The sequence below is a fragment of the Galeopterus variegatus genome, unplaced genomic scaffold (assembly GCF_000696425.1).
Source record: "Galeopterus variegatus unplaced genomic scaffold, G_variegatus-3.0.2 Scaffold678, whole genome shotgun sequence".
Classification (NCBI taxonomy): domain Eukaryota; kingdom Metazoa; phylum Chordata; class Mammalia; order Dermoptera; family Cynocephalidae; genus Galeopterus; species Galeopterus variegatus.
This window is the reverse complement of record NW_007726789.1, coordinates 278,985-301,352: the sequence shown is the minus strand read 5'-3', so window position 1 is coordinate 301,352 and position 22,368 is coordinate 278,985. Positions and strand designations below refer to the sequence as shown.

General features: G+C 35.4%; 1 protein-coding gene across 1 annotated transcript in view; it reads left to right on the top strand.

Annotated features, from left to right (window-relative positions):
• MMS22L (MMS22-like, DNA repair protein) overlaps positions 1-22,368 on the top strand; it is a 117,724-nt gene that overhangs the window by 61,861 nt on the left and 33,495 nt on the right. The window contains exons 14-16 of the mRNA XM_008571307.1: positions 15,539-15,732; positions 20,181-20,331; positions 22,177-22,328. Coding sequence (XP_008569529.1) covers positions 15,539-15,732; positions 20,181-20,331; positions 22,177-22,328 — 497 coding nt within the window. The remainder of the gene's footprint in view (positions 1-15,538; positions 15,733-20,180; positions 20,332-22,176; positions 22,329-22,368) is intronic.

The following is a 22,368-nucleotide window of genomic DNA, read 5'->3' as shown; positions in this document are numbered from 1 at the left end:
CCCATGCTATTGAGCATAGAAAGTATGGGCCACTGTTAAAGCCTGGCTGCATTTGAGTGGTAGTCAGGTACTACATCTGGAGGAATTTAGCATCATATATTGTTTGCTTGTTGATATGCATTAAAGATAATGAGCTAAGTATGTTTTAAACCATTTTTATTAGATGTTATGGGGAGAAATTTAGACCCTTCCAGAAAAAAAATGGTCAGAAACAGGAGCTGCTTTGTAAAGTTGGTATGCAATTGTCACATTTCTCCAAACAGAAAATGGTTACCCTATAATAATCAGTTTAATGAATTCAGAAATTCATTGATTGTACCAGCTCTGGGTAGATTAGGTAGAGACTTGCTTCAAGGAGTGGAATTTATGAAATGTTTGCTGCATCCAGCAAGCAGAGCTGCTATAATACAGCTGCCTCCTCAGTGGTTTGCTTTGATCCTGTGGAATGAAAGGACAGGAGGATCAGCTCAGGTCTAAATGAGATTACAGCTGGTTCTGCAGCTTATCTGGTCTATTGCCAACTAGTGTGGCTTTGCACGTCCTAAGGGGTTTACAACAGAAACTGTTTATTGAGTATCATCGGTTTACTCAACACAAGCAGGCTAATCCTTCCCAGCCTCAGCATGTTGTAGAATTGTGCAGGAGCCAAACCAAAAGCTGGTATAGCCAGACCCTCTAGAGCCCTTTGTCTCGCTCTATATTGATTTTTACCTGAGTTAAAGACAGAAAAAAAAATAAAACCAATAACCAGTCCTATTGTGAGCAAAAGGTTAATCTTACCTAAAATCTTACAAAAAGCATCTGTTAACCCTAGAAGGGACAACCTCATTTTTTGCCTTTCTGGTCAAGTGGGATTTTCTAGTTTCAAATTTTGAAGTACAAGATAAGAAATACAGCTTAAAAGATCTTGCTAGGCATACCAAGTTAAATGTTTAAGTCTCTTCTAGTCATGCTGTAACAAATGGCTTTGTATATGAAATATGATATGATTTGTTTCTAAATACTAAGTTGTTACTTTATATCCATTTTGCATGAAGCAATTATTTTTTTCAATGTGGCAAACAAAATGCACAAAAAACAAGGGTGGTAAACTTAATTAAAGAAAAGAACTGAACTGCCAACATTAATGACCAATAGTCATTTTGTCTGATGAATCCCTTGATTAGTAATATAGTTCTTTAATAAATGAAGGCTGGTGATGAGTAATATTATGAAGGTATACCTCATAAAAACTCCTATGTGTGCTTTAGTTTCATTTTACTATTTTATTAGGTACTTTTTAAAAACTTTAGGTACAAGATTTTAATTATTACAGTCTGATCTTGAACAAAGATGACTTACAGTGGAAACTACTTTGGAGTCAGATAGACCATTGCATTTTCATTACTTATTGGTCAAGATATTTGACCTCTCTAAGTCCATTTTTTTCATCACCACACTGGAGATGGTATTACACACTTTACAGTATGTAATCAAACCAAATTAGAAAACAGTAGAAAGTGACACTGAGTTAATCAGGTTAGTCAAGGCTTCTGTAGTCGCTTAGGAGCCCAAGGGCACTAAAGATGATGTGCAGAGGATCCCTCTCATGATGCTAGAAAGGATATTTAAAAGTTGTGTTGCAGTAATCCTGGCAGCTTTGCTCTGTATGTATAGATCAGAAAAATCTGTTGCCATCTTTAAAGGTGTATGGTCTCAGGCAGGTGGATAGAGAGGTTACCAGGTAAATACCGTTCCCTTAATGAACAACAGTAACTACCGGAAAAGCCATGAGTATGGAATCTATGCCAGTTAAAATTACTAAAATGGCCTGAATAGTAAACTCTTATTTAGGATAGGTGGGTGAGCTCTATTTATTTATGTTCCTTCCAACTTAAGTGATTACTTTGTTACTTTGTATGCAGCAATAGATGTGTAACCATCAACTGTATTAAATGCCAAGTAAAACACAAAGGTAGATTGTTTAAAAAGAGTACAGTGGTCTCTCGGTTTGGTATCTCAGTTTACTTTCTCCTAATTGGCAACAAACATGTATCCTCAGCTATATGTAAGCACAAAAATGTTACTATGGAAACATTTGGAGGCTTTCTGAATGTAGTGTGTGATACAATCAGCTAAGACTGATGTTTATCTTAAACACATAGCTTGTCCAATATTTAAACCTAATGGACAAGATGTGTACCAGTTGAAAATGTAATATTTATCCAATCATTTCTATTCTATCAACCTAGGCTCTAAAGCAATAGGTTGCACTCAAAGTGTAATATATTTTTAGTGTATTTGGAGATAAAGGCTATTGGTGGTGATTGCTTAAACTCCTTTTGCTCAATCATCTGAATGGTGCAAATCAAAGCATTTTGTCAGACTGTGAGAAGTTTCACCTAGATATTGCTTCCCACACACACGGGTCACCATATAAATTACGTTCACAGTTTTACTGCATAGCTGGTGCTGGAAGTTAAATTGATGCCCAGTGGTGGAACTCGTAAAACATTTTCCTGTTAACACGACCAGGCAGAGTTGACATTGTTGATGGTGGGTTCGATCTAATAAACCATTGGTTCTAACAGTGATTTTTACTGTTTCAGAGGTGATGATGATACAAGTTTAGCGATCCAGCAGTTCTTCCTGAATGACAGAAAATTAGCTCCACTGTCTACATTACTAAATGCTGGAAAGAGTTAAGAGTTGAGGGGAGATTGGGGCCTAACGTTAACCTCACATTCTGAAAGTTGAGTTACAGAAACAAATTCTTTAACTTCATGTATGCCTTCTTCATAAAGAAAAACACTATTTGTTCTTGAAAGAATGTCGTTATTTATCATCTGTTGGAAATTTGGAAATACCTTATTATTGTCTGGCTATTTAAATATGTAAGCTGTGCTCTCATTTCAGAATCTTTTTACAGAGATGCTTTTTTAAGCTGATTATCATTTCTGAAAGGAAAGCAGTCTTACATTTGGTTACCTTTTTGTCTCTATGTTCTATAAAGTTACTTTCCTGTAAGGACTATAAGCGTCGTCAAAGATTTTTAATTGTGAGCCACAGAAACAGTCAATTTAAACATTTTTATCCCATAAGAGTTAATTTCAGGAGTTAATTTTCTTCTGGCAGTAGTAAACAGTGGGCACTATTTTAAAATTTATTTTGAAATATTTCTGCTTCAGTCATAAAACTTTATGAAATTTTATCTTTTCTTATTTGAAAGTAAATTAATTTTTCCCATTCACAGGATGCTAACTGACAAAGCCCTACTACCTTATCAGTGTAAGCGAGGATCTTTCTAGTTCTTCCCTTTTTTGGCATTGTATTTGCATTTATAGCGCTTTTGCACATTCATACTCAGTTGGCGATCTTTTTATAGTTCAGTTCCATTTTATGAGATATCACAGATCTTTTACTCACCACTTTAACATTTCTTATCCCAGCATATGCATGAATTTTTTTTTACATCAGAAGATGAACTTTTTTGATGTGCAGATAAATGTTATCAATGGTACTACACAGATGAAACCTGTCATGTACAAATAGCATGTGTCAAGCCCCAAGCATGCAGAACCAGATAAATCAGTTCATTTGCTGAAGCCTTGCAAAAAGAAATTAGTGATATAATAAAAGCCTTTGAGGCTCTCGGCCCTAATAACAGCTTTATAATAAACCCCACAGATCGTTGACTCAATGGATAATCTTATAGGAACACTTTTTCCTCCTTTTAAAGATCTACAGTAAAAGTGTAAGTAGCATCTCTAGAGAGAAATGTGTGTGTAACTAAGTATCTGGAATAACCATAATTTAAAATTAAGAAATTTATTAATTTTAAATTTAAAGTTCATACTTTATTTTTTTTGATGATTTTGATGATTGATTTTATACATTGACTAGTCCCATCTTTTTCTATATTAAGCATTCCTTCTAAGTTAGCTTATTTGGTACATAGAGGTTACAATTGAATTGTTGGGGACAGTGGAGGCACAGAGTGGGGAAATGAAAACAAGGGATAAGAAAAGTCAGGGTGAGAAAGTGAGGTGAAACATTTAGCTTGTACTTAAGAAGAAGGTGTTTATAAAGTGGTAGAAGGCAGAAGAAAAGGGACGGGATCTATATACATTTACGTATACACAAAACTTTACACATAATTTCAAGGGGTTTATAGACTTCTCAAGCTTATTTATGTACTCCAGGTTCAGCATTATATTATAACTGACCTAAGCTATTGTTTCTGTTAGAGTTTGGTTACTCTTTTGATGAAGAAAATTCTGTGTAAAACATCCCTAGGCACTTTTTGACTCTTGCTTTACTGAGTTTTCAAATCCAGAAAAAAGGTCACTATTGGAGCTGATGATGATGAGGTTTTTAGATCCATTAACAGAATTGGCAATGGTCAGTAGTGTCTGGTTGGGTAATTTACTGTATTTCATGGGTATGAGAGAAATATTAAGGATGCAGATTACTTAAGAGGTTTTAGAAAAAATATTTATCAAAGAACACTACTTTTCCCAGTGCATTAGCTATTGTAATTATACATTGGTACAATCTGTTGACATAGAATTGGATTTGATTTAAATGGAGGTGGAAAAAAAGAGACTGAATATTTTCAATATTTATTGATATACCTAGTCCATTAAGGTAAATTATAGAGCAGATTTCACTGCGATGGAAACATTTGGGTTGACGTAGTTAAGAATCAGTCAACATTACCATTAGACCCTTTCTTTTTTAGGAATTTATTACCACCAATTAAGAAAAATACTCACAAATGGAATTTAGCCCTAGCTTACTTGTTGTGGAATATTTGACCTCAAAAATGTTTGAGTCTTTCCTTTAATAAAATGACTCTTGAGTTCTTTTGAAATAAAAGCATATCCCCCCACATGTCATATAGCAACTAAACACACGTTGTAAGATGTGGTAGAATGATTACAGCTCTCGTTAGAGGGTAGCACTGACTGTTTGCTGCCGTTTTCAGAAAAGACTGCTGGAATGGTGAGATCTAAGCTAGTTTTTGGAGCATGGTTTCTTACTTAGCTTTAAAAGATAGTTCCCATTTAATTAGGGAAAATTAAAATGAAACTTGTTTTTTTAAAAAAAGCTGTCTATTATTAATGAAGTGAGAAAGCAGCAAGAATTTAGTAAAATTTATTGAGTAAATATGCATAAAATGTCTCAGCATACATTTGCTATAGGTATTCTGTGCTGGATAGGTAGAAAAAGTAGCTGTTCTTCAGATAAACCTTATCTTTCAATTCATTTGTCCTAAAATAAGTCCAAAATTACTGAAATTGTTGTGAGTGGCTCCTAGGAGATTTAAAACATAGCTGTTTTGTCTAAGTAAGTCTGCCTCTGCACCATTGTAGATACTACCCCTTGGTTATATTTCTAATAAAGGTCTTTGTTTCCCCACCCCCCAATCCCAAGTGTGAATTCCTTGAGGTCAGGTCTGTATCTTTTTCATCTTCAAACCTCTAATTTCTATAGATTACTTAGAATATAATAGATACCTGTTCTTTAGAGCATTATAAACCATGCCAAAACATAGTCGCATAAAACACCACTACAACACTTTCATTATGCTGACATATTCTGTAGGTCAGGAATTTGGAAGGCCAAGGATAGCTCTTATCTGCTTTACCATGTCTGGGGCCTCAGCTAGGATGATTCAATGTCTGAGGTAACTCAAAAGGCTGGAACAGTTGAAGCTGGAGAACACTGTTCCTAGATGGCTGGTTCTTCACTAACCTGTGTAGTGTCTGAGCTAGAATGTCCAAAGGGCAGTCTTAGCTGGGACTGTTGACCCGAGTGCTACCTTTGGCTTCTTCAACAGGGTGTTCTCAGGGTAACTGGACTCCACACGTGGCATTTCAGGCCTCTAAAACTGAATTTTCCCAACAAACATAACAAAAGCTTCATCGCTTTTTATTATGAAGGCTTGGAGTTAGATAGTATCATGTCTGCTGCACTCTATTGGTCAAACAGTCACAACATCTCCCAGATTCAAGGAGTGCCAAAGAATTTGCGGCCATGTTTTTAAAATTACACAGTATTCAGTACATGATGGAATGGTCAAATCAAGACATATAGAGAGGAAGGAGCTAGAGGAGGAAGAAAATTAAAGATTGTAAGGTGTGTTTAATACCACCAGTAATTATTGGCTCCAGTACTGCTAATTTAGATAGATTGGTGGTCTCTGTTCCAAAATGAGGGTATATTCCATAAATTTTCTGTTTACAATATTGCCTATATTGAGGATGAATATATTCCATTTTCTTTTTTAACCATCTATTCCTGAAGTTTTTTTTCCTCCTTTTTCTCATATGAAATTTCTATAAATAACTTAACATTTTGGATAAGATCCAGTACATGTGTGCTGGCTCAATTATACCCTATCCATTTACAGTTGAAGAAGAAGAGTACTGTATTTGAAATCCCAGAAGATCAATATGACAACTTTAGATGTTTTATCAAAGATGTGTACATTTCATTGTGAGATTCTTTACAAAGATGATCTCACCTCTGAGTGCTTCTGACTTAAAGGATAAAAATACTGGATCTTATCTTGTGATATTAACCATATGATATTCTGGTAGCCAGCAAACCTGAGAACTGATTAGTTTTATATTGAGCCCATAATTTCCTTTCACTTTTATTCATTGTCTTATACCCACATTCTCACTATTAAATTTAGAGAATGAGTTCCTAGAAATGGGAGCCCTAACTAAATATAAGCAGTACAAGGTTATTGTGGTATTACCCCTTTGGAAATGAGTTGTCATGATCTGGTGATGATTATTCTCCTGTTCTTTTAGAAATCCTTAAGTTATGACATCTGTCTGCCTATAGTTACTTATACTTATAATGCCAAAGGACTTCAACCAAGCCTTAATTGTGGTTTTTATCCTCAATCATTTCCTTGAAGGCATCTTGAGGTGCTGTAAAACTTAAATCTTAACATCCAATGTGATACTTTTTTAAAAATTCTTTGTGCTAAGTTCAGGACTTTTACTTGTTGATCATAGGTTGAACTGCCCACCCACCCCCCCAAACAAACAGAATAAATGGCAGGAACAGAGACCACAACAAAATAAACATCTTCAACTAAGGATAGTGTGGTAGAGCACCCATTTGCTAAGAACATTTACAGTACATTGTGCTAATAATGCTGGTGCCTGTTGGTCAAGATTGCGTATGTTGGTCTGCCATACTCAATTTTATTAGATGAGAGTATCAGATAGCACTCAAGCATTGGCAAAATATATGTTTGTGTATAGAGTATGTCGTGAGTAGTCATATATATTTGTATATGTACAAAGCCACACATGTACATACATATCAGGTTGGGTTTTTTAATGAAAATATTTCAAATGTAACTAGCATTGTAACATTAGCCCTGTGCAGTTACATACAGTGTTTCAATGTGTAATTGTATCAGGCAATCCTTATAAGCTCTAGGTTATATTGGGAACAAACTATTAGGAAGATATATGTTGGGTACATATGTTGGTTTTGTCTTGATTGGCTCTCTCTACTTTTAAAAATTGTTTACTTATGGCTTTAACTTATGAGGCATGGCCTTCCATAACCTGGTCTCCATCAGTACTCCAGTTACATTTTCCATCATTCTTTCCCTTGACCTTTTATCCTCTGGTAATACCAAATTGTTTGTGATTCCGCTATTACACCATGCAATTTCAGTTCACACTGTGCTTTACTCATATTACTTCTACTTCCTGAAATTTTTTGTAGTATTTTTTAATTAGCTAATACAACTTCCCTAACTGGTAATTGTGTGTCTCCTACAAGAAACCTTCATTGAACCTCCAGTTCCTTTTATGTGGATTATAATACTCTGTGCATACTTCTGTCTCAGCACTTAACTGAACATTCTTTGAGAGCAAAGACCATATTGAATAGTTAGCACCTACTACAGTGCTGTATGTAATTAATAAACATTGACATATTTATTAAAATGAGCTGAACTACAGGGCAGAATGATTCCTAAGTTTGAATGTACTCTTGGACTCTAGGTCCAGATTTCCAAAAACTTTTTGGATATTGTTACTTAAATTTTCTGTTTTCAAATCATAGTCTTCTGTAGTAATTAACTGCCCTTACTTTGTTTCTCCCCCAAACCTGGCAATAAAATAGGCTGCTCTTACCTCTCCCCTCACAAAATGCCAAATAATTACTGTTGACTTTCTTTTTCCTTCATAAAGTAACTCAAATTGTGCATTAGCTCCTACCTAGATGTTTATAGAAGTTTCCTAAATGTCTTACCTATTTCTAGTCAGTTCTTACTCTGACCCATTCCGTTTGCCATTGCCAGATTAATCTTTCCCAAAGCATTGTTTCCATTATATCATTTCCCAGTTGAAAATCCTTCAGTGGTTTCTTGACATTTTTTAAAATTTTAACTGAAGGATCTGCTGTAACCATTTTTTATCTCTAGTATCAGACACAGTGACTGGCACTGAGTAACTTCCTGTGAAGTGAATGAAGAAAAAATGTGACTGAACAAACAGGGCCCCATTTCTACTCTTAAATTTATTGCTTCTAATGTTACTATAAAAATTCTTCGTTACAGTGAGAGTGGTTACTTTTTTCCATCCTCCAGACACCTTGTGTTTTTATATGTAAATTATATTACACTTATGCTTTTGTGGCTAATTATCCACTTTGATTTTATCCAAAGTCTTTACCAACCCAGCCACCTCTTTTAATTCATCTACTGTTTCTTCTGCCACAAGATTGTGCTTCAGCCACACTGGCCTCCTGGTGGTTTCTCGTTGAACCTGTGAAACTGCCAGCCTCAGCACATTTGCACTTGCTGTCTCTTCTCCCTGGAATGCTCTTCCTTCATATATCCATGTGTTTCCTTTTCTTACTTATTTAGGTCTTTGCTCAAATGTCTCCTCAAAAGGTGTTTCCTGATCATCCTAGTTAAAATCTTGGCTCCTGTCACTCATTATCCTTGTACTGTGATTTCTTTTTTAATCCATAAAGCTTACCACAATGTGAGGTGTTACACATCTACATGTTTATCTGTTTCTCATCAGAATATAAGTCCAGAAGGGCAGAAACTTTGCCTATTTTGTTACCTTGTGTCCCTATTTCCTAGAACCTATGCAATATGTGTTGAATTAGAGAGTAAGTGAATGGATTTTTACTTTCCTCCTTTTTACCTAACCAGTCCTTTTGAGAATCACTTCCATGCCCATTTGCTTATACTGGTCTCAATAAATTGGTAAAACAGATCTATAGTTTGTTTTACAGTTACAGCTACAGAGTAGAGGACTGGTTTTCAACCCTCCCAGTACAGAATTATGTATGGTCTCGCTACTTAGTGTGGTCCGTGGGCTAGTTGCATGGCCATTTTCTTTTCTGTTGCAAAAATTAAATAGGACACAGTCAATAAGTGGAATAATTATTATTGTTGATCAGAGAATCAAAGATTGTTTATAGAGAATGTATGTGCCAGCCTTATTCTAAGTGTTTGATCTTTATTAACTATTTTAATCCTGAAGTATTATTATTGTCCCCATTTCATAGATGAAAAAAGCCAGGAAGTGTGGTGCATGGGCTAGCAGCATCTGCCTGATAGAAATGTAGTCTCTTGGACCCCTCCCCAGACCTAATGTGTCAGAATTTAAAAACAAATAGTATATTTAGGCCCCAGTACTGAAGATGCAGAAAGATCTTTGGTGAGGCCAGGACATTAGTATTTTTAGAAAAATCTACAGATGATTTTGATGGTAGTTAATATTGGGAACTACTGAAGGTAGATACTTGTTATTAGTGTATCATGAAATGCAGTGAAGTATATCTGAAAAATGTAAGTAATTTGAGATCCGTAATCATCTATAAATACAAAACTAATGCAAGTATAAAGGTAATTTCTAAAATAATCACTTTTTAGTGTCATAATTTCATACCAGAGGTAGCCATTGCTTTGGGGACAGGGGCAAGCAACCTCATTTTAAATAGTTCACCAGTGTTATTGTATAAAACTGTAAGGCAGCCTTACTGTAGGCATGCTTGATTTGCTAGGTTCATCACTGGATCCCTGATTTGTTCTTTTTTACCAGTCTGGCAAATTAACTCAATTTTGGGCCATAAGAAGAATTTAAATTAATCACATATCATTGATCTTTGGAATCCCTATAGAATAGTCCACATTCCCCAGAAATATTAAACTTGTAATGTGTATGCATCTGGTGTGCTACCTGGGATTGGCTGGTGTACTACTTTGTAACTACCTTTACTAAGAACTTAGTATATGAATTAATGAATACAGGAATGTGACATTTGAAGCATGTATTATTTATTTGGGTAGTAAAATGGTATTTGAGGCAGTTGTACCATAGTGATTAGGATTTGGGGTATTGAAGCTATACTGACTGCTTGGGTTCAAATCCTGTCACTGCTGCTTGCTAACAGCATGACCCTGCAAATTACATTTCCTTTCTGTACTCAGATTCCTTGTCTATAAAAATGAGACAGTTATAGTACTTACAGATTAAAGTAATTAATGAAAGTCAAACACTCAAAATAGGACTGGAACATAGATTCTCAATAAAGAATCTATAATTCTCTGGCCAACAATAACTGTTGCTCTAGTTGTTGAATATGTCTTATTTAAGTTTTCAAACAGATGAAGAACTGGCCATCCAACTAGTAGTTGGCAGGATAAGATTTATGCTCTGGTATATCTGTCTCCACAGCCCCCGTCTTTCTAGTGATGCCCTGCTACCTCTAAGAACATGGTTATCAAGAGTTAGAAGCAGTAGCAACATGACTAAAGTACATGTTATCTTGCCTTACAGTCTACAAAGTGTTTTCACCAGAGTGCTGTGGTTTGATACTTTAGCAGCTCCATGAGTATGGTAGGGCATTATGCCCATTCAACAGATGAAAAACTGAGTCTCAGAAGTTTTCCAGAATCGGAAGCTGGTCTTCTCTCTCCTAGACAAGCATTCATGTGAATCATTCTCCTTATATCTTGAGGAGCCCTTTTTTTCCTAAATAGTGCATTGTATGTGACTGTAAGCATCATTGCTAGCACTGTGTTTTTATCTGTTTGTGGTCCCTTCATAATCAAAACAGTCAACCAACTCCTTGCCTTGTTCTCACATACACATGGACACAGGTGTATTGATGCATCTATTACATGGTGGTACTGCAAAGTATGCCTTGACTGCTACTTGCCAGCCTCGTTTCTGTTTTATTGCTTCTCCCTCGTAACTTGGGCATGCACACAATTGGGGGGTCAGGACTAAAGCTACTGTTATCTCACAGTGAGGCTTTGTAGAAATCTCTTTACCTGGAGGCTGTTTTGTTTTTGCTTTTTCTCATCTTTAAAGACAGGATTGGATTAGATGATTTTTAGGGTAACTTCCAGCTTTAAAACTTTGGGTTTTTCTCCTGGTAATATCATAACCTTGGCTATGTTATATTCTTTCTGGGTAAGAAGGTAGATTATAGCTGTATTTCAGAGATGTGAACAAATATGACAAGATAATTCAAAGTGTCTAAGATTTTTTAATGAGTTTAGCAGAAGCTAAAAATAGAGTATCTTGATTACCATTCGGTTTTCCGTAACATACTATAATTACTCATAGTGATTTGTAACAAATTTTTAACTTAATACTTCCCATTATATTTTTCACTGATATAGATTATAAAAAGTTACCTCGTTTGGTATAGAGCTAAAAAAGGAATTCACGTATTGCTGTTAATTCCTTGCTTTCTGTTAGCTCTTATAAGTCACATTTATTATATTATGCTTTTTCTGTGTGGTGCAAGTTTCGTCAATAGATAATTTTTCTTTTCTTTAAATTTTGAGATACAATGTATGAGAAATATTAAATGTACAACTGTGAATACCAGGAAGGTAATATAAAGAATAGCATGCCTTATTCTATAATTATCAGTTGCAGGGTAAACAAGTGTATGCCAAGATTAGAAGTAGAACCTATAAGCAATAGTCCAGTAAGTGGTCCTAGAAGTCTGCCTAAGTTGTTAGGGAGGAGCAGCAACTTAAAGATGAGGCTGGCAGGTAGCATCAGTCAGGTACAAGTTTCAGTGCCTCTTGTGTGACAGATGCCTCAATACCTTTGTGTGTCTGTACGGGGTAGGGAGGTAGAGGCAAAAAGGGTAAGTGAATCCATCTCATATTGCCTAGATGTGAAATGCAAGCAAGAAGTAGCAGGCAGATTAAAAAATAGGAAAACAAGTCTTGGAAAATGGCGCAAAAGAGCAGTCAAAATGATTTTAACTCATGTGGAATATGTCTTTACTCAAACAAAACAATTGCCATATGTTTGGAGATTCTACATCTCTTCTGTTATACCTTTTAGTTTTTGACTAAAAAATCACATTTTACCTTTTGTGCAGCAAATCTAGTTTCATATTTTGTTGAAGAATGTTAGTTAACATTTCATAGATGTGACATCTAGAACTATATTTCTTATACTATTTAATGTATGCTTTGAGTTTTCTTTTACATTTTTACCTCTAGTGACGGACTTCCTTTTAATATTTACATTTTTGTAAATGTACCTTCAGCATATATGCAATGGTCACATCTAAATATAATAAATTTCCTTTTTTAGTAGTCTTTATATAGTTAGTTTCTGGTCCAGAAAACGGGATTTAAAAAATTACCTGGGGCTGTAAGGGGTATTTCTAACTATTTGGCTACAGTGCAGAAATTTGATTCTTCCCTCATACTCCATTATAGTACATCCTTGGTATTTCCTGCATTTCTCACTCTCTGATTTCTTTATGTTTAGAGAAATTATTATAACGCCTTAAACGACTTTGTTCTGTTTTAAAATAGCAGGTAATCATTCATATCCAGACTGACATAGCTTGAACATTCAAGCCATTGAGCAGAAAGTATTCTGCATATATTCCCAGGGTGTATAGCTTCTTTTCAAATCCAAAAACTAAGTGGATGCACATTTCCAAAGCAAGTCTGGTTTGGGGTCATTGTCTTACTCCTAATTGGAACTTGTCTTTAATTACCTTGGAGGATGTATCCTCTGGCTTTAAATTTTTACCTAATGGTGTATAGGGTTGTTGGGTTTTTTTTAACCTAATGGATTCAGAGCTCTGAATCATATCCCCTCAGTAACTTCTAGTTATACCCCCGGTACCTCAACATTTCCTTCCAGAGAGGTCAAAGGTGGTTCTGATTTGTTGGCCTTTCTCATTATTGCCTTGAATGCAATGTTTTTTTTCCTGGTATCTCTTCTTGTAGTCTTTTCTAATACAGAATTTTGATGTTGCCTCTGGCTCTTCCAAACACAAAGCAACATGTGGTTTTTACAGTTCCTTTTCTTAGGCCTACTGAAATGTCTTCAACCCAACTTGGGAGAGAACAAAATTTATCAATGTTTAATCCTTTTAAAACTTGTGCTTGTCTTAGCGTATAAGGGAAAAAGTTTGGGTTTCACAGTCAAATTTAGGTTCAGATTATGGACCAACCCTTCCCAGCCATGTGACCTTTGGGTGACGTATTTAACTTTCCTGCTATCAGCTTCATCATCTGTAAAAAGAAGATTGTATTACACCCATCCCATAGAGTTGTTCTGGTTTTTAATTAAAACAATTTCTAGGGCCGAGCCCGTGGCGCACTCGGGAGAGTGCGGCACTGGGAGCACGGCGGCGCTCCCGCCGCGGCCCCCCGCAGGTTCGGATCCTATATAGGAATGACCGGTGAGCTCACAGCACTCACTGGCTGAGCGCCGTGCGGCCGGTCTCAAAAAGGAAAAAAAAAAAAAAAAAAAAAAAACCACCAATTTCTAGCACCTATTAGAGGATGATCAGAAATGTTACTCCTTCCTAGGGGATATGTTTTAGTTAGTAAATAAAATGTCTTATTTAGAAATAGCAAAAATCCATTCTACCCAAGTACAGTGTTATTTATTATCCTTTGAAACCGATGTACTTTGAAAAAGCTATAAAGGGTGGTGTAAATGGTGGTATTATTTTACTCAGACTCCAGTGTGTAGAAATGTACTTGTGAACTTTTCCAAGTTAATATAGGCAGCTGAGTTAGTTGCCAAATGAATTTTAGTGGTTTGTTATTCATCTTACTCTAAGCTAAAGGGCCTGAAATTGTTCTCCATCTACTAGTTCAAGTTGAAAACATCTCAGGCAAGTTTTTACATAGAAAGAACATAGCAGGTATTTGGTTAGCTTTTATGAGAACTGTTTACTATGTACTCTTTCCCCAGGCATTTGTAAACTTTCTTTCCTCCTTTACTTCAAATGTTATTAAATAGTGGCCCTTGGTTATCCAGGAATCTCAGTGCAAAGGGGCAAAGTCCTAATGTTATATAATTTATACTTAGAATTTTTACTCACTTGTGTGTAGTTATGTGAAATGTTCTAAGATGTGGTCTTACAACCATTTGGATCTTTTTGGGGAATTACTTTAGGTGCATATTAGTTATGTGTTTTGTATACTTCTTTCAAGTGTCCATTTCCCCTACATAACTATTTAAAAAAACATCAAGAATATTGGAAATAATATAATATTTCTTTCTTTTTTTAAGTACTAATTATTTTTCTTAGTGGAATATTATTTCTATTGCAGGAAGTCTTCTGCCTCATTTCCACTGGTTATTTTTCACTGCTTTCCGTATAATTGAAGAAAGCAAATGTAAGGATGATATCCATTAATTTGTCTACTCTCGGTTGATCTGGCAATAATATAAACAAAAAACAGTAATGATAGCATGGTTGTACATTTAGTTTTAAATAATCATATTATTAATTGTCGGGTGCATTGCATAAGTGCCTTCTATTCTGGATCACTAACAAAAATTGGTAACCTCAATTTCCTCCAGATATGTTTCTACTAAGATCTAGAGGTATCTAAATATTCAATTGAATAGAAAAGGTGAGTAAATAATGAATCAAAATTTGAGCCAGTATTGAATTATGTTTTATTATTTTCTGAAGAGTAACCTTTTGTTGTTTACTTTTGTTTACTATGTGTAATTGCGAATCTTTTTGGACCAAAATGCTAATAATACATCCAGCACAGTTTTGTATATTAGCACAAAGCCTGTGTCTTTTCTAAATAAGGAAAATACTATAATTTAAAATACCATACATAAGCCAGATATAGTTACCTTCCTCTTGGTACATCCATGTTCTAAAGCCCTCAGGAAAAAATGGTTTAAAAAATTGTTTTTATGTCTAGATTGTAAGTAAAATCACTTGTCATAAGTGAATTGCAAAATGCAGACCTTCATTCTGAAGCTGCCTGTTTCTCATTTGGATCTGACATATTAAAAAGCTTATAATTAATGGTTGACATTAGTAATTAACATTAACTTTATGGTGCTTAATATGCCACCATCCATCCATCAAATAACCCCAAAATGTGTAATGTCTTGGCATAAAGGTTTTAATTATATAAAATGGTCCTTCAGTTTACATATGGTATAAAATTTAAAAAGCCTAAAATGTATTTAAAGAAGATTTCTGTAAGCATTTGTTGTGTGTTAGCTATATTTTTATTTCTTTTTAGGAGTATGCATCAACAATTGTGTCAGGAACTTCAAAGGGAGAATGTGAACCTAATTGTACAGTCGTCATTATCGGCTAAAGAGCGCCACCTTGCTGCAGTTGCTAGTGCACTGTGGAGACATTTCTTTACATTTTTGAAGAGTCAAAGAATGTCACAGATAGTGCCTCTCTCACAACTTGCAGATGTAGCTGCAGGTCAGCCTTAATTATTAATTTGCTAATTACTTTCTCTTTTTGCAGACTCTTTGTCAGTATTTTATTTGCTTGTTTGCAAACTCTTGCTTTATTACAGTGTAATAAACATTTTGATAGAAAGATGAAATGAATTACATATTTTTAAATTATGATCCTTTGATTTGTTTATTACTAAAAATTAAATGTTTGCTAAAATTACAGATAATTTTCAATCTTAAAAATATTGAATGTACATAAGCTTTTCTTATGCATGCAATATTTGGAAAGTAAAGTATCTTTTGATTAGGTCAAGTTTATTTTTAAATCACATGAGAAGGTATCTAGGTATAAGATGAAGTTAATTTGTATAAAGAGCCAAAGAATATAGAAGGAATACCACTTCAACACCAAGAGGATGAGATGAGAATAACATTGAATATACTCATACAGAAGGTTATTTTTCTGATTTCTTCTATATTCTACTTTAGGTTGTAATTTTCTCTTAATTTGATTATTAGCCTAAAGATATGTCCTTAGGCTTCAGAGGACTCAGAGTCACATGAAATTATAGACAAGAATTTGAATATATGTCATATATGCTCTTTTCTAAGAAGAGGTCATTATTTTTCTCAAAGGGCTATTTTACCCAAAATTTATTAAGAAGTACTAGAATAGTCAGGGATCAGTATGGTGACTATATTTATTTAAATAAAGTACACTTAAAGGAATGTAATGTATTTAAATGTACTGCTTTTAAAAACCTAAGCTCTAAACTAACATATATTTTACCCTGGTGTGGATGAGGAAAGTTGAGATAAAAGACTGAATGATATAAATATGAAAAGATCTTGAATTCTTGTTGCACTTCTGTAATTAAGATTTTACAGTGATAGATTGAAGAATTGTGACAGGGCAGCATTTTTCCATCTACTGTAATATCTATGAAAATAAATATTGATATTCATAATCGGTTTAACCAAAGCAGTCATTAATAGCCAATATGACTTATCTTTCTTACATTCATCATCCTGTCAGTCATTCAACAAAAATAGTATCACATCAGTTTAGTCACTGCTGTCTTAGGTGCTGCAAGTAAATGATATATAAATGAAAAGCAAAATGGGTTTGGGGTTTGATTTGAAACAAAAAGTTTATAGTGTAGGAGAGAATGATTTCCTTTATTTTAAGAAGTGTCACTGGATACCCACTTTTATAGGTGTCGGATACATAGCAGTGGGAGAAAAGGACAAGAATATTCTCTTGGAGGTTATAGTCTAGTAGGGGGAGAACAATAAATGAAATGTTTAATATGTTAGATCATGATAAATGCTGTGGAGAAAAATTAAAATACAGAAGTGGATGGGGATCGGGAAGACCAGAAGCAGGTTGTAATTTTAAATAGTGTGATCAGAAAGGCCTAAGTAAGTAACATTTGAGCAAAGCAAACATTTGAAGTGGGTGAGAGATGCTATTGCAGCAGTCCAGAGGCAAGAGCAAGTCTGGTATGTATGAGGAACTACAGGAAGGCAACCAAGTCTCATGTGGAGTGAGAGAGAAAATGAGACAAGTAAGAGATGTGGTCAAGAAGTAATGGAGACCTAGTTTGTGTTCTGCCTTGTAAGTGGTTGTAAAGACTTTTTGCCTTTACTCCGAGACTGGAAAAACTGTTGGGAAGTTTTGAGCAGAGGAGTGATATGATCCCTCTGGCTGGTGATTGAGACTAGACTTATAAGGAGGCCAGAGGAGAAGCAGGGAAGCCAGTTCTGTTGCAATAGCCCAGAAGTGAGCAGCTTGGTCTAAAGTGGTTACAGTAGAAGTGGTGAGTAGTCAGATTTCCCATGTGGAGGGACAGAAAGTATTTTGAAGGTAGAACTAACAGAATTTGCTAACTGGGTAAGATATGGTAACCAACATAGATGAAGAGAGGGCTAAGGGTAACTATAGCCATTTGCTGAGATGAGGAAGATTGTGGCAGGAACAGGTTTTGTGAGGGAAGACTAAGATATTTATTTTGGACATATTTTTTTAGATGTCCATTAAAATCCAAGTAGACATGTTAAATAGTCACTTGGATAATGAGCCCAGGGTTCAGGGAAGAGGTCCAAGCTGAAAATTTAAATTTGGAAACTATCCATGTATAAATAGTCTTTAAAGCCATGAAACTGGATGAAGTCACCAGTAGATTAAGTATGGGTGAAAAGTATAAGGACTGGGCCCTATGGTATTCCTGTGTTTGGATTTGTAGGGTAAGGAGAAACAAGAAAGGAGACTGAAATGGAGTGCAGGTGAGGCAAGAGGAAATACAAGAAATTGTGGTGCCCTGGAAACCAAGGAAGGGGAAGTGATCAACAGCTTAAAGGCTGCAAATGAGTAGAGTAAGATGAGGCTTGAGAACTGGTTGTTTAATAATTGGGTTTAACAAGAGGGAAGTCACTGGTGACCTGGAAGAACAGTTTTTGTGTGGTGGAGAGGCAAAGCCCTGATTGAAGATGATTCAAGAGAAAATGTGGGAAGAGGAATTGCAGACTGCAAATGTAGATAAATCTTTCTGAATATCACTGTTTAAGAGAAGTAAAAAAAAAAAAAATACGGGGATATTAGCTAGAGGGGGAAGTGGGGTCAAAATGGAGAGGTTTTTTTTTTTTAAATTAACATTGGAGAAATTTTAGTATATTTATAATGCTGATAGGAATGTTCCAGAGTGATGGAAAATTGATGGTACAAGACAGCCACTTTTGTTTTAGTGCCAAGAGAAGATGGATCCCAAAAAGGACCTGGCCTCAGTTTACCTATAGTAGCAAAAGAAAAGGCAGAGTGAATGGGCCCAGATTGAAGCAGCAGGGTAAATGTGTTAGGAGCTTGTGGTAGTTCTCTTCTGATATTTCTCGTGTCTCTGGGGCAGTAAGTGAGGCTTTAACTGAAAGCGAGGAAGGGGGAAGAGGTGCTGGCTGTTAATGAAGGGAGAAGAGAAGTTATGCAATTGTCCCCTAGGAGAATGAAAGACTGAATGGACTAGGGAAATGTAGTAGGAATGCTGTCCAGTTCTGAGGGCCTGCTGGAAGTTTGTAGTCATAAATTTAAAGTGAGGTCAGTCAGTGTGGTTGTTCTCCAGTCATTTATGTTGATACAGGGGAAGGTACCTATGGAGAGAAGTCCAAGAGTCAGAATTAAACAGATGATGTTTTTTCCTAGGCAAGTACAGCGAATCAGGAAAGCAACGAGGGAGTTGGTGGTGTAAACAGATGAGCATAATAATGGGCCATGCATTCAAGCTGTCTAAAGAGGGCAGGGAAGGCACAAAAGCAGGGATGGATAGGGAAAAAGTTGTAGGATCAATAGATTGTAGATCCTGATGGAAACAAAGAATTGTTGGAGCTGGGGCCCTATAGGTGAAGAATTGGAAAGCTAGATTGGTGTCAAAAAGTAGGGTACCTACAACTGAAATTATAGAGAAATTATAGTAATTGGTAATGTCAAAGCCTCTGGCCATCACCATGAGAGTGAGTGACTGAAGTAGAATGGAGGATAGATTGTAAGAGAGGAGTTCAAGAATTTGAGAGGCTAAGATATTGGAAAAAAACTCATAAAAGATTATGACAGGAGTGCTATTGGGGAGAATGGAGTGAGCTACAATTGATAAGGAATAGGGGGAGATACACTAGAAAACAGTTGGTAAATACAACAAGGAGAGGTAGTGATGGGTATAATATGATGGTAAGAGATTAAAAGTAGAAGTTTTAGGGAGGAGAAAGGGAGAATGGCACAGAAGCAGCACTGTGGACCAAGAAGTAAACTCACTGTATCTGCAGGTCAAATGGTATGAGGGGAGTGGGAGAATAAACAGCCACCATCTGAGAGAGCTGCAAAGGAGGCACTGCTTAATAAACAGTTTATTGACAAACATTAATTAATATAGTACAGATTGAGGTGGCATATTCCCAGGAAATCACAAAATAAAGTATATGTGTTTAACATGATTAAGTAATTCTGTTCCTGGACTTTGTGGGTTCTGAAGGAGATGGGTTGTCATTGATTGTAATGTTTAGTGGAGGAGAATGTCTTGTGTCTAAGGAGAAAGTGAACTTTCACCTGTAACAGGTAGCAAGTAAATTAGCATAACTGGAGAAGAGTAGATCCTAGAAATATTTTTTTAAATGGGTCTTTTGAATAGTGGAGGTACATTAACAGAAACCTCAGGCTTAGAAGTTTGCAATTTGAGGGAGGAAGCTGTTATAGATTTATAATGATAATACTGAGATTCTTCTAGACCCTCTCTTGGATATCTAGATAGTTACAGGAATTTCTTTGACAAAATGAATTTAGTTCAGTTTTAGCTTATTGTTTGTTCTACATTTCTAAATGTGACATTTTATTATTTGATACTTTTTTTTTCACCACTAATATAATTTTGGGGGGACAGAAGGTTTTGAAAATTTTATCACATTAAGTTTTTCTCATTTCAAATCTAGATTTTACTTTGCTAGCAATGGACATGCCAAGCACGGCTCCATCAGACCTTCAGCCTCAGCCAGTTATATCAATAATTCAGCTTTTTGGTTGGGATGATATCATCTGGCCCCAAGTCGTAGCAAGATATTTAAGTCATATCCTACAAAATAGGTATGTGCTTTTATTTTAGGTATACACATCAATGCAAGCCCATTGTAGATCAGTACCATAGGAGGGTGAGAATTTTCACAAAGGACAGCTGATCTTCTCTGTATATACTCTTCTTTGACCGTTTTTTGTTTTCGATGTATCAGCATTTTGACAATAGTAATAGTTGGAGGGTTAACTTATGTTTTGTGGCCTGTTTTTCTTTTTTTCAAACAAATGTTGGTTAAGCCCTTTCAAAACTGTTTTTGTGGGACTGCCTTTTCTGAAATGACCTTTCTACACTCCTCATTGTAAAAGAAACTATACAGTTAATAGTGGAATCTGTAAGACACTCGTATATTATTGCAGTTTTAGATTTAATGGTAATATTCCTTTTTACAGCTAGATTTTTAAAGATTTGGCTTTTACCCTGTAAGATCATTAACAAGGCACTTCACCTGAACATTGGTTTCCTTATCTAAAGTATCTCCTGCCACACTACGCAAGTGATCTGAGGAACCTCGATTGAAAAAATACACAATAAATAAAGTAACAATAGAAATAGTGTGTAGTGATCAGGAAGATTTGAATAAGAACACCAAGATGAGGGAAAATAAATATACAGGCCTAAGAGGCCAGTGTAGTTCTTGTCAAGCTGCCAGTCAGTGAAAATGAAGAGATGTCGTTGATGAGGTAATTCTTTCCTAAGGAAGTTCATTAAGCAGAGTCAGTAAGTATACGTTTTCTCATTGGGCTTTCAGTTGTAAAGTAAGGAGTTCAACTTCAATTGGATTACTTTTAGGATTCCTTCTAGCTTGAGAATTCTTTAATAATAATGAACATTTGTATTATTTATTATACACTTGTTAAAATTATTTGACATGATTTTTATGTTAAAAGTAATGTTATATATTAGTAACAGTTAAAAAAAACTGAAATGCAAAGATGTTAAATAACTTTGGGAAAGTTATATAGGTAATAAATGACCAGTCTGTGCTCTTCTGTATTGTATACTCTTATGACAACTTTAGTACTTTAAAACACCGTTTTTAGAGTTATGATTTTATATGTATTTTTAAGATTTTTGACTTTATATATAACACTGTATATTTAGTTTAAGACTATCCCAATCCTCTCTATCCCCACTAATAAATGGATTAGAAATCACATTTAGCCAGGTCTTTGGCTTCATAGAAAGAATTTTAAAATTTCTGGCAAATGTTATTTTGGAATTCTATGTGAGGTAATCTTTAATGACTGCCTATGGAGTCGGGGAGCAGGAGAGGAGGGGACAGGAATGGGATTGGTCAGAAGACCTACATAGAAATTTATTTTGTCTTTAACTTTTTTCTTACCTATATGGTCATTACCTCGGTTTATTTACTGTAAGGGCCATTGTTTGTTGGGGGGCGAGGCAGGGGGAGGTGGCTGGCTGGTACAGCAATTCAAATCCTTGACCTTGGTGTGTTATAATACATTGTTTTTTATTCTACTTCCCACTTCCTTCATTATTATCTCACCTATTTAGTTATAAGCACCTTGCTTTTTCTATTTTGACCATATTCTTCCTTAACCTCTCCCCTAGCATAAGCCTACACATGTGCCATTACTGGAAAAAGGAAAGTTAAAAATGAGTACATTACAGCAGAAAACAAGAATACTTATCTAACATATCTTTTTGTGTATATCTGTAGTGTTTATTTTCAGCAATGCATGCCTATGTTAGTGTGTTTGTCTGAAAAATAAGTGAGGCCAAGGATGGGGGGTGGTGTTAGAATGTTTTTCTTTACTTTTCAATCTCTGTACTCAGGGAATATACATATTGTTTTGGGGTGTTTTTTTAAAATATTCGTCTACTTGTTTTTACAGCACATTATGTGAAGCACTTTCTCATTCAGGCTGTGTATCTTTTCAAGCCTTAACTATAAGGTCATGGATACGTTGTGTTTTGCAAATGTATATTAAAAACCTCTCTGTGCCTGATGATTTGTTCATTGATATAAATCCTGAACAGGCAGTTGGTAAGTGTTGCAGGCTTTTTTTCGGGGGGGGGGGGGGGGG